This window comes from Drosophila erecta, unplaced genomic scaffold (assembly GCF_003286155.1).
Source record: "Drosophila erecta strain 14021-0224.00,06,07 unplaced genomic scaffold, DereRS2 tig00000000-arrow-pilon, whole genome shotgun sequence".
Taxonomy (NCBI): Eukaryota; Metazoa; Arthropoda; class Insecta; order Diptera; family Drosophilidae; genus Drosophila; species Drosophila erecta.
The window spans coordinates 21,767,660-21,778,711 of NW_020825194.1; the positions used below are offsets into that span (position 1 = coordinate 21,767,660).

Sequence of the window (11,052 nt, forward strand, 5' to 3'; positions counted from 1 at the left end):
GAAATAGTTGTTTGCCTTATCTAGATAACTAGTTTTTTGCCTTTTATTCTCCCTTAAAACAGGAATTTAGTTTGTGAAGAAATCATCCACAGATACTTTAATAAACATGCACAAATGTGAATACAATTTATTCAAATTTCTTTTATATTTCTGGTTAGTGTATATGTAAATCTATGATCATAAAATATTTGGGTATTCAGCGTTTATGATTCAGTTTTAGAATTTCTATTGTATAGCGGTAGACATAAATGTTTAATATATGTGGAATGCCTAAGAATTAACTAATTTAAAAACTAAAATGGTACATTTTGATATCGCCGCTTTTATATTACTAATCGAGAGGATAACCTTTTGGAAAAATAATTTAATTGTATAGTTACCTGTGTAGGTTCCTAAATCCAACTGCGTCCCACGCTGCCGGACCTGCGTTTGGTAGACTTTTCGCCTAAGGAACTGGCTGTCTGATCCTTGCGGCCCATCACAGGCGAGCTGCCCGATCCGATGTTACGGATTAACTGCTTGAGGCTTCGTGCCTGTGCGTCACTGGCCTGGCTCACGCTATTTGCCTCGGAGGCAATGATGCAGAAATCGTCGACTATGTGTCCGGGAGGACTGATGTCGAAGGGCAGAATGTCGCTCAGGCTCTGCTGCTGGCGATATACGCTGCGTCGGCGGGCTCCATTATCGGTCCCGCCGCCGAAAGAACTTCCGCTTGCTCCAGCGGCCACAGTTCCTGATTGCTGCTGGGTCATCTGGTGTAGCTCTTGCTGCAAATTGAGTAGTCGGGTGCGTAGTCCTGCGTTGTCTTCGCTAAGCCGCTGCATGTGGGCAGCTTCTTGCTCCGCACGCACGAATGTGGGCTGCGGCAGGCACTGGTATACGGTTGTCAGGAAGTTACGCAGCGATAAAAGCAACGTATCCTGCCATTGTTTAGTGAAGAATAGGGCAAAGGTTGGCGACTCCTCGGCGTTCTTGCAGAAGGGAAAGTCTGAAGTGATTCAGAGGTTATTGAAATGGTAATGGCCCGTGGAATCATTAAGCGAAATTTACAGAACCAATCCTTCCACTCGCTTTGCTGCTGCAGATCACCTGCCAACTTGTTAAAGAACTCGGACACCTTCTCAGGGCGATTGCTGCTGTAGGCGGTCACCAGGTAGTATTTAAGGAGGCTGTTTTCCAGTTTCTTGACCGCTGAATGTTTAATAATCATAACTAAAGGCGATTGTGTTGGAAAAATGAACTTACCGACGGCGTAGGTGTGCTCCAGCTTGGAAAATATGTTGTTGTCCAGGTGAAACCACAAACTCCTGAGAGCCTGAAGGTCGGACGTTTGCACTGCATTGTTGAATTGCTCCAGAATTCGTTCCGCACGGAAGTGCTGGTCCTTTTCAGTACGCTGCTCCACGTCGAGGGCCTTCAAGGTGCTGGAGAAACCTCGAAAAACTAGGTATTCCCTAAGCAGGTTGTCTAGAAAAGCGACTTGTGCCATTGTTGGACTCTTTATTTAATAACTTATTAGTTTTTGCAAAAGTTTCACAATAAAGTTAGATGCAAGAAGAAGACGATCAGCTGGTGGCACAGAGTTGCCAGACTAGAGACTTCGCTGTCAGGAAAATATCGAGAGGCACAGCTTTTTTGTCCATCTCTAACTGTCCAAGAGCACATTTTGTAAACATTTAAGTTTTTAGCCATGCACAAACGACGAACCGCCAAATCGATTAATAAGCCACCGCCAATCCAGGGAGCAATCAAGAAACCCACGCCAGTGGCGGAACCTCCTCCAATCGACGCGGACCTCGTCACCCAGTTTGAAGTGGAGCTCTGCTGGTGTGTGCAGCAGTTGCAAACCGCCCTTGAAAGCGGAAAACTGGCCCAGAAAGTGGCCGAAGATACCGCCAAGAACATAAAGGTCCTGACCAGCTCAACGGCGCCGCTCATCAGGAAGCGGCAGGTGATGAAGCTAGCCCTGGGCGACTACCGAGCGAAGATGCAGCAGGAGGAGCAGAAAATGCTTCTAGCCTCCCGGCAAATCAAATTCACACCTACGGCTGAAGCATCCAAAAAGTCTAGCTTCGTGAAGAAGTCGGCACTTTTAACATCCGGAAAGGACTTCCGCTTCAACTTTCCCTCTCCCGCCGAAGACACCAATTCAAACGAGCCTCATCCAGCCAACGACTTTAATCCAAGCAGCATTCAACCAGTTGAACCCGGAAGCCCTTTCAAGTTTAACTTCACCATCGCGGAGGATTCGGCCAACGACATTAGTTTCAGCGGTCTGAACTTGAATAAGTAATGAATCACATTAGCCTGAATGATGTTAGTTTTCTAATTCCTACTCTTTATTCAAATAAAAAGGTTTATATGAAGATATTTTCAATATTAAATAATTACGTTAAGGCATAAATGTACGGCGATTCAAAACTATCAACAATTTCAGCCTTTAAGGCTGAATTCGCAATTGTTATATTTAATAATAATTTACACTTGATAATTGATTTAGTTTTACTATTGAAAAGCCATGATCTAAGTTATTATTTTATATTTGCCGCATTTAAAGAAGTATCTTTAAAGGAAGATAAGTGAGGACTTATTTTTAGCGCCCAGTGTGTTTATAGGTTTTATTTATAGATTTGCAGAGAGTATTTCCATGCTATATTTACGTACATTGATGAAGTCAAAAGACCATGGATGAGAAGGGATGTACTCAGTCCGATTCGAAACAGCAAATGGCCAACAACGCCCGCATCGAGCACACGTCCTCCGAGGGACATGAAGGGGACGCCACCTGCGTGGCGTACTTCGATGGACAGCTGTTCTCCGGAGGCGCCGACGGTAAAATACGAGTGGGTATCAACCGGTTTCCTCGATTCCTTCCTCAGCTAATGTTCCCCTGCAGATCTGGTCTCCAGAACTGCAACTATTGGCCTCTGTGAACGCTCACGAGGCGTACATTTACTGCATGGCCATCAATCAGCACGGAAAGGTCTACTCGAGTAGCTGTGATGGTCAGGTCCACTTCATGCTGCCGCCCTATGGAGACGAGTCAGTGCAGGAGCTATTCCGCTGCGACGACGCCATCCAGGCCATGTACTGCGACGGATCCGTGCTTTACACGGGCGATGACAAGGGTGTGGTGACCACTTGGACCAACGATCGCATGCTTTTCAAGTACAGCCTGGTGGAGGAGGTCAAGTCACTGGCCGGCGAGCAGAATCTCATTTACACTGTTCGCGACCTGGACGTGGTGGTGTCCCAGGTGGCGGAGGGCAAGTCCGGAAAGTACAGCAATAAGGCGGTGATTCCAGGTAAGTCGCCGCTCCTTCTTCTTGGGCCATTGGTAGATGGCAAGCGTAGCTATCTGGCCTTTCCCGATCGGTCTGGGATGGGTTTGCAACTTGTGAACAACCTTTCGCAGCAACAGTTCTCTCAAATTTGGCAATTGCCGGTGAGTTTCCTGTATAAGTAGATCCAATATACGTAGTAGATGCAATATACGACTTTGATCTAATTCTAGGACTGTCATGAGTGGATCGTAAACGCCCTTTGCGGGAATGATGCCTACTTGTACTCCGGCGGCTATGACAAAAAAGTTAAGGGATGGACCGATCTGGGAGCAGGAAAGCCAAAAGCCCTGGGCGAGGTTGAAGTGGGTAGCTGTGTAAACAGCATATGCTGTGGAGCCAACAACACGGTATACATAGCAAGCAGCGACGGATATATTCGTAGTGCGAAGTTCGTATAGTTTTGTGGACATCTTTTCGTCTCAGAGAATGGGAAACCCGCTTAACAATTAAACAGAATTTATTTAAAGCTTTATAAACTGGCCTTATACTCTTGGGTGTGCTCCAGGCTGTCGAATTCCACCTGCGCCTCTATCCATCGTGCCACAGTGAGCAGTAACTGCTCGTTGAGGCTGTTGCTCATCAGCTGAAGGCTCAAGGGCAATCCTGCCCGGGACAGACGAATCGGTATAGACACGGCTGGAATTCCAGCCATGTTGGCTGGCTGAGTGCAAAAGTCTTGAACGGCACACTGATCCCTGTTGGTCAGGGAGGCGAAGTCCTTGTACAGCGGAGCCTCCGTAAGAGTTGTCGGTGTGAGTAGGATGTCCACGCGTTCCTCTTGGGCCGAAGAATCAAACACTTTAGCAAAGTCCTCCGCAATAAGGCGGCGCACCCGCAAAGCCTTCTCAAAGTAGTGGTCGTAGTTCTTTTTCAGCAGCAGAAAGTTTCCCGTAAGAATGCGTGTCTTTACCACCTCGTTGAATCCCTCAGCCCTGGAAAGGGCATACAACTGCTCCGTGCTGCGCTCGTTTGATGCCCGATGGCCGTACTCGATTCCATCGTACCTTGCCATGTTGCTGGCCACCTCGCACTGATTAAGAATGGAGTACACGAATATACTTGATGCCGTATTGGGCAAGGAAACCTGTCTGACGGAGGCACCGCTACACTCCAGGAGATCGGCCACCTTAGACCACGTTTCCAGAACTTCGGCGGAAAGACCGTGGCAATGGTACTCCTTTGGTATTCCTATGCGCACAGTGCTCAGGTCAATTTGCCCGACTTCCGGAAGATTCAGCCTGGTGAAAGGCTTCCTGATGGTTGTAGAGTCCAGTTGATCCTGTCCTGCTACTGTATTCAGTACCGCTACGCAATCGCTGACGGAGCGGGCGAAAATGCCGGGCACGTCCATGGAATTGACCAGCGGGATGAGTCCGTGGCGGGAGACGAGGCCGTAAGTGGGTTTTAGGCCCACTACGCCGCAGTATGAGGCCGGGTTTCGGGTGGAGCCGCCCGTGTCCGATCCAATTGCTCTGTAATATAAGAAGTAATTTAAATAATATTTATTTACAGAAAAGTTTATAGAAATTCAAATAAAGACGGTTCGAAGTAAAATACCGAGAAAATACTACATCGAGTGGCTATCCTCACGCCCAGCTGACAAATTGCAGCAAACGTTCACACTGCGCAGCTGTCAGAAATCGAGCGATCAAGGAAAAACTCGATTATTTACGAAATTTGCGAGTAAAATTTCTTCCCCAACGCGATGTCTGCGCTGTTCCGTCTGACCAACCGCGCCGTGGCGCTACAGCGTTCCCTGGTGGCTAACCAGGCGGCAGTGGTACGGGCAATCAACACGTCCCCGAAGAAGGATGAGACCATCACGGCACCCACTTCTCTTACGACGGAGGATTTCGCCAATCCGAGTCCAAAGAACTGGCAGAGCTACGGATTCGACTACAAGGACCAGGCGGAGGATCGCAAGGCCACCAAGTCGACGTTCTTCGTCACGGTGACATTGTGCTTGGTGTGGGGCACCTTCTACTGGGCCTACCTGCCCGACACTCAGTTCCGCGACTGGGCCCAGCGTGAGGGCTTTTTGGAGCTTCGTCGCCGCGAGCAGGCCGGCGTGGATCTGGTCAGCCCCAACTACGTGGACCCCGCCAGCATTACACTGCCCTCGGACGAGGATCTGGGCGACACCGAGATCATCATCTAAACATTTAGTGCCCCTAAACTTAGTCTGTTATGTAATGCGAATGCGAAGTGCGGTCAGTGCGAGTCCGCTCATAATCCGTTAATAAATCTGCAAGTCTCGGCGTGGACACAGCTGCCTTTTAGCCCTCTGGTGATTAATTTTGATCAAATATGCTACTTTTTCTGCCATCGAGTTTGAGGTTAGGTGTTCAAAACATAAACAAGCTATACTCACGCATAACAAAGACCCGCGGCCACGGCGGACGCAGATCCTCCGGAACTGCCGCCCGCGATGCGCCAGCGATCCTTGTCGAAGTCTTCGCTCCAGATGTTCTTAGTCGGTCCGTAAAGGGAGTCCACAGTGCCGGCGCCCATTGCAAACTGATCCATATTGGTCTTGCCCAGGACTACAGCACCGGCTTGTTTAAGTCTGGAGCACACAGTTGCATCGTATGGTGGCACAAAGTCTTGGAGCATCCTGACAGCGAGTACAACAAGGATCAAATTGCTGTGATGCTGGGTTCCTATGGACTCCTACCTTGAAGCACAGGTGGTGTGAACATCTTTGGTGCAAAAGTTATCCTTGATGGCAATGGTGACTCCATCAATATCACTAGTCGGTTGCCCTTGCTTATAGCGCTGCTCCGATTCCTGGGCCTGCTTGGCCGCCTGTTCGGGTGTAAGGCGCACAAAGGCATTCAGGGTCTTCCACCTAAGGGCATCTTGAAGAGCTTCTTCAGTCACCCGGCGAGGAGACAGCTGACCATCCGAATAACTGGCTGTTAGCTGTTAAGTATTCTGGATTAAAAGTTGTTTGGTAGGATGATGAATGAACTCACCTGCTTAATGCTCCACTGTAAGTGACGCCGCATTATATTCAGTTTGAGAGCAGCTTTATTCTATCCCAATTTTCAGAGAGCAATCCGCGGATGAAATCATAACAAATAAATTCAAGTTTCATGAATGGCAAACTTATCTGGTATTTTTGTTTTTTGGGCAAAGAATATCTGGTCACACCAAAGCTCACGGGAGTAACTTGAAGGATTGAAAACAAAAATTAAAAATATTTTAAAAAGTTAATATATAAACCATTAATTTTTTTTAGAATCCACTTCATTAATATTTGGTTATACTTCTTTTTATGGGACCTAAAGTATCTGGTTTTTAATATCAATGTAATTCAACCAAGCTGAAGTTCATTCAGGTGGAACCCCTCAAAATAATGTTTCCTAGCTACGCCCCTGTAACCGGCAGCTGTTATTGATAAAAATCCAGCAACCTCAAATATTGACACTAGGACAAGCTTGAGAGCTATAACGTTATCTAACATCAATCAATTGCCTAGAATCATCTAGAGGGCCTGTAAATACATTGAAAGACGTCGTTAGAACCTGAAACAGTTCTTTAAGCATGGCCAAGTTGGACGAAAAGATTGGCTTCATCGGGGGCGGAAACATGGCCTTCGCCATAGGATCCGGACTGGTGCGCTGTGGGATCGTGAAGGCCAGCCAGTTGCTGGTCTCCGGTCCCCACCTCGAGACTATGCAGTGTTGGCGGGAACTAGGAGCTGAGACCTGCGATGAGACCTCCATGGTTCTGGAGCACACGGACATAATCTTCATCTGCGTAAAGCCACACATACTATCAACGTGTGCCGCTCAGCTTAAGTACAAGCATGTGCCGTCGGCTAAGGATGCCAGCAAGCTGGTGGTGTCGGTTCTAGCGGGAACCAGCCTAAAAACGTTGGAGGAGGCCTTCAGCTTCTTGGGCATTTCGGAGCTGAAGGTGATCCGCACCATGCCCAATACATCCATGCAGGTTGGTGAGGGCTGCACTGTTTACACTGGCAACGCATGGGTTTCGCATCACGACTTGGAAAAGATTCACCTAATGCTCAATGCCCTGGGAGTGGCACAACAGGTGCCCGAGACTATGATCGACGCCGTCACTGGTTTAGCTGGATGTGGTCCGGCATTTGCTTACACTATCATAGAGGCACTGGCCGATGGCGGAGTAAAACAGGGTGTCCCGCGTCAGATGGCCCTACAGTTTGCGGCTCAGACGCTCCTGGGAGCGGCCAAAACGGTGCTACTCACTGGCAAACATCCAGCGGTGCTGCGAGATGATGTCTGCTCTCCCGGTGGCGCCACTATAGTAGGCGTTCATGAACTGGAAAAGGGAAACCTCAGGTGGCTTACTATGAAGCTGTTTATTACACTGTTGCTCTATTACTTCCTTGCTTTCAGGTCTACTTTAATAAACGCCGTGGAGAAGTCCTCACAGCGCTCTGCTGAACTGGGAAAGAAATAAAAATGTAACTAGAGCTGACCCCCCTTGCTCTCTACATACAAAGTTAAACGCTTGATATTGGTATTACAATAATAACTAACATAAAGACCAAGTTTATTCGCGATCCTTCTTACTGACATACTCCACGCACTTGGAGGGATCGGTGGGAAAGTACTCCTGACACTTGGTCATCAGCCGTTTGAGACCCTGGATGTACTTGCGCTGTGTTTCATCGTTCATTACGTGAGCCACATTTTTGGAGAAAATCTTTTCGCGACCCGTACGAGCGTGAATGCCCACCATAGTGACACCGATAGGCCAGGGCGCGTTTCCGATGGCCATTTCTAGGTAGGCATCGCTGGCTGTGATGTAGTTGCGGTTGAGCAGGTGCTTGCAGATGTCTCGCAGACTGTCCAGAATGTCCTCTGGCAGGGTGTGATGTTTCAGCTTGCGAAACAGCGGCTTCACGTACTCCTTGGTTTGCGTGTAGATGACGCGGGTCATCTTCACCTTAGTAGACATCTTCTCGTGCTTGCTGTAGTTGGCAATCTGGTCGTTCCAAAGCTTAAGCAGGAAGGTGAGCAGTGTGATGATCACATCCATGTCGTAGTCCTTGTTGCGGCCCATCTTTTGGGCCATTGTCTGTATGCTCTCCCACGACACGGACTCGTCCAGCTCAGCGAGGTCCGACTTCTTGTCTTCCTTGGTGGTGGGTGTGTTAGCAAACATCTCCTGCAAGTAGGCGGCGTCCACTTGCTCCATGGCCTCCTGGAAATCGTTGCGGAAACCCCGATTGGCCTCTGGCTGCGAAATCTCGCATTGTCGCAATCTGTCAAAGGCCTCGGGCTCCGTTTCGCCAAATATAAAGATGGGTTCGCCCCGTTCCCTAAGCCTCCGAATGACCTCCGTGCGCGGCAATATGTTCTGGCCATCGGCCACAAAACTGTAGGCTCCCTCTGATGTCTGTCCTTGTGCTTCGACGGACTCCTGCTTTTTGTAGCCCACCTTCTGCAGCACTTCCTCTGTGGTCTTGGCATTCAGGTCACCGCGCCTAAAGTACTTCTTCTTTTCGTCCACCAGCTGCTTTTGTTCCAGCAGCTTGCGCTTTCGAGCTATTTCAGCTTTCAGAATATCCATTTGAATGCGATTTGTTTTTAATAACAATGTGGAGTAACCAAAACAAATGCCTTATATTATAGTGAGACCAGGTTGATCAAGTTTATAAACAGCTGCGGGCACTAAAATAGCTATTTTATTGTACTTGTCATTTTATTTGATAATTTTTTTTTTTTAATAAGTATTCAAAAACTGTAATCAATCATAGGATAATGAAACTTGTCTTTTAAAATGTTATTAATATGCATTTTGAAGATATCCCAGCTGAAATACTGTATTTGGGGTAGTTAATTTTCTAGTATTTCCTATTCGGAACTCTTTGGTAGTTTATCACTTTAGCGTGCACCCTTGGTCACACTGGCTCCAAATCAATAAAAAAATAGACAACATTTTAGGAACGAATTCTTTATAAAGGACACAATGCCAAAGAAAATGGGAATCAACTCGAAGGCGGTGGAGGCCCGCGAGCGGAAGGAGGCCACCAAGAAGGCCACGCAGGAGAAGAAGACCAAGGAGGCAGAGGATCGCCTGTGGCGCGATGACGACAAGAATCTGGCCAAGAAACAGCAGCGCAAGGACGAAGAGGAGCGCAAGAGGGCCGAGGCGGCCAAGCGGAAGGCGGAGGCCAAGGCGCTGCTGGACCAGGAAATGTCCTCCATCAACACGCAACGCAAGCAGCCGCTGGCCAAGATTAACCGCCAAATGATTCTCGAGGAGATGGAGAAGAAGCAGCGCGTAATCGAGGCCATCAACGAGGCCAACAAACCGGTGGCCGCGCGAGTGGTGGTCCAAAATCACATCGAGGAGAATCTAAACCGATCCATGGCCGACACGGATGTGGCGTCCAACATTGACGAGGCCCTGGTGGTGCTCAGGTTGGTCCTTCAAAGGTACTTTTGTTTATCAATATTAATTATCTTCCTTTTTATGCCATTATAGTGTAAATGACAGCGAAGAGGACAAGCATCCCGAAAAGCGAATGCGTGCCGCCTATAAGACCTTTGAAGCCAACAATCTGCCCCGCATTAAGGCTGAGAATCCCTCCCTTCGCATGTCCCAGTGGAAGCAACTGCTGATGAAAGAGTGGAACAAGTCCCCGGACAATCCCTTTAACCAGGCGCGCTAAGTGATCCGCCGACACCGCGACGAGTGTGCGTACTCTAGTGACTGTTTGTTTGCTGCCTAGCAGCAAAGAAATAATTAAATCGTTCTGTAGCACCTTTGAACTATACGCAGAATGTAGAATATAAAAAAAATGTGGACGGAATAAATTTATTTATTTATTTAAGCCAAGTGAGTAAACTTTTTGTTTATTGCAAAAGTGGTTAGCTATTATTATAATAATACTACTTGTTGAATACCCAGTTAAATGGATAAGAAATAAAAAAATGGGGTGTTACCAATGTGTATTATAATATTTACAACCAACTTACTTTAAAAACTATTTCATATCTAAGAACTGATTACTTAGTTTAAAATTCTACACATTCTTTCATATTTTATAAACAAATCTTGTAATGATTTCTCTTTAAAAATATAAAATAATGTGAGGTGAAAAAATAGTTCATTATGCAAGAAATCAATAAAATTACAAGAAAATCGGGCAAATAAACATAGGATTGGATAACTAAGATACGAAAGTGATAACGTACAGCTTTTTCCCCACTTGTTGAATGCCGGATTTTTATTTGCCACCGGTTGAAAACTTTGTGGCCCTGAATCCGATTCCGGTTGCGTTTCTGAATGAAGTAATTATATGTATTGCTTTGATTGCTGTTGTCGTTCCAGCGTTTTGTCCATCACTTTTTCAGTGGTGCAAAATACAGAGAATAATAAGTGCTTCCGCTTTCACTGTTTGCTGCTTGGAAGTTTGGTGGCGTTTTTTGGACCAGAGCCGCCAAAATATTTTGATGGTCCGTCGAACAAATGCACGTAACATCAGCCAGTTAAGTATGAGCTTAAAGTCATTAGGCACCTCTTTTTGCGCATTAAATGCGATTTTATATAAGATATTAGGGCTTAATTGTCCGATTTTCCAAATAAAAAGTTTCTGCCTTAATAGCTGTGGCTGGTCGTTCAGCTTTCGTTTACAAACACGAATTGTTGTCCAGGGCCAAACCATTCAAGTGTCAGTACACAATTATGTTCTGGGAAGAAACTTTCTTGA

At 46.9% G+C, this 11,052-nt stretch overlaps 8 protein-coding genes across 8 annotated transcripts; 5 read left to right on the top strand and 3 right to left on the bottom strand.

Moving 5' to 3' along the window:
* Positions 1–93: 93 nt before the first annotated feature.
* Positions 94–1,604, bottom strand: LOC6554069 (WD repeat-containing protein 91). The gene is made up of 3 exons (XM_001979543.3): positions 1,246–1,604; positions 1,051–1,191; positions 94–988 (listed from the first exon to the last, which is right to left on the bottom strand). Exons 1-3 carry the CDS (start codon positions 1,487–1,489, stop codon positions 393–395), a joined length of 981 nt encoding a protein of 326 aa, XP_001979579.1. The 5' UTR covers positions 1,490–1,604; the 3' UTR covers positions 94–392.
* LOC6554068 (UPF0488 protein CG14286) lies at positions 1,600–2,370 on the top strand. Its single transcript, XM_001979542.3, has one exon. The coding sequence runs from the start codon at positions 1,691–1,693 to the stop codon at positions 2,291–2,293; it is 603 nt and encodes a 200-aa protein (XP_001979578.1). The 5' UTR covers positions 1,600–1,690; the 3' UTR covers positions 2,294–2,370.
* A 119-nt stretch (positions 2,371–2,489) lies between these two features.
* On the top strand, positions 2,490–3,813 carry LOC6554067. Its single transcript, XM_001979541.3, has 3 exons — positions 2,490–2,843; positions 2,897–3,445; positions 3,515–3,813. Exons 1-3 carry the CDS (start codon positions 2,685–2,687, stop codon positions 3,740–3,742), a joined length of 936 nt encoding a protein of 311 aa, XP_001979577.1. The 5' UTR covers positions 2,490–2,684; the 3' UTR covers positions 3,743–3,813.
* On the bottom strand, positions 3,784–6,472 carry LOC6553902 (glutamyl-tRNA(Gln) amidotransferase subunit A, mitochondrial). Its single transcript, XM_001979539.3, has 4 exons — positions 6,320–6,472; positions 6,019–6,266; positions 5,716–5,958; positions 3,784–4,816 (listed from the first exon to the last, which is right to left on the bottom strand). The coding sequence occupies exons 1-4, from the start codon at positions 6,350–6,352 to the stop codon at positions 3,814–3,816; spliced, it is 1,527 nt and encodes a 508-aa protein (XP_001979575.1). The 5' UTR covers positions 6,353–6,472; the 3' UTR covers positions 3,784–3,813.
* LOC6553903 (NADH dehydrogenase [ubiquinone] 1 beta subcomplex subunit 11, mitochondrial) lies at positions 4,928–5,623 on the top strand. The gene has a single exon (XM_001979540.3). It carries the CDS (start codon positions 5,050–5,052, stop codon positions 5,500–5,502), a length of 453 nt encoding a protein of 150 aa, XP_001979576.1. The 5' UTR covers positions 4,928–5,049; the 3' UTR covers positions 5,503–5,623.
* A 223-nt stretch (positions 6,473–6,695) lies between the features above and the next one.
* Positions 6,696–7,885, top strand: LOC6553901 (pyrroline-5-carboxylate reductase). The gene is made up of 2 exons (XM_026978573.1): positions 6,696–7,669; positions 7,727–7,885. Exons 1-2 carry the CDS (start codon positions 6,891–6,893, stop codon positions 7,788–7,790), a joined length of 843 nt encoding a protein of 280 aa, XP_026834374.1. The 5' UTR covers positions 6,696–6,890; the 3' UTR covers positions 7,791–7,885.
* LOC6553900 (pre-mRNA-splicing factor 18) lies at positions 7,698–9,018 on the bottom strand. Its single transcript, XM_001979537.3, has one exon. It carries the CDS (start codon positions 8,904–8,906, stop codon positions 7,884–7,886), a length of 1,023 nt encoding a protein of 340 aa, XP_001979573.1. The 5' UTR covers positions 8,907–9,018; the 3' UTR covers positions 7,698–7,883.
* A 184-nt stretch (positions 9,019–9,202) lies between these two features.
* Positions 9,203–10,170, top strand: LOC6553899 (coiled-coil domain-containing protein 124). The gene is made up of 2 exons (XM_001979536.3): positions 9,203–9,760; positions 9,825–10,170. The coding sequence occupies exons 1-2, from the start codon at positions 9,306–9,308 to the stop codon at positions 10,009–10,011; spliced, it is 642 nt and encodes a 213-aa protein (XP_001979572.1). The 5' UTR covers positions 9,203–9,305; the 3' UTR covers positions 10,012–10,170.
* Positions 10,171–11,052: the final 882 nt, after the last annotated feature.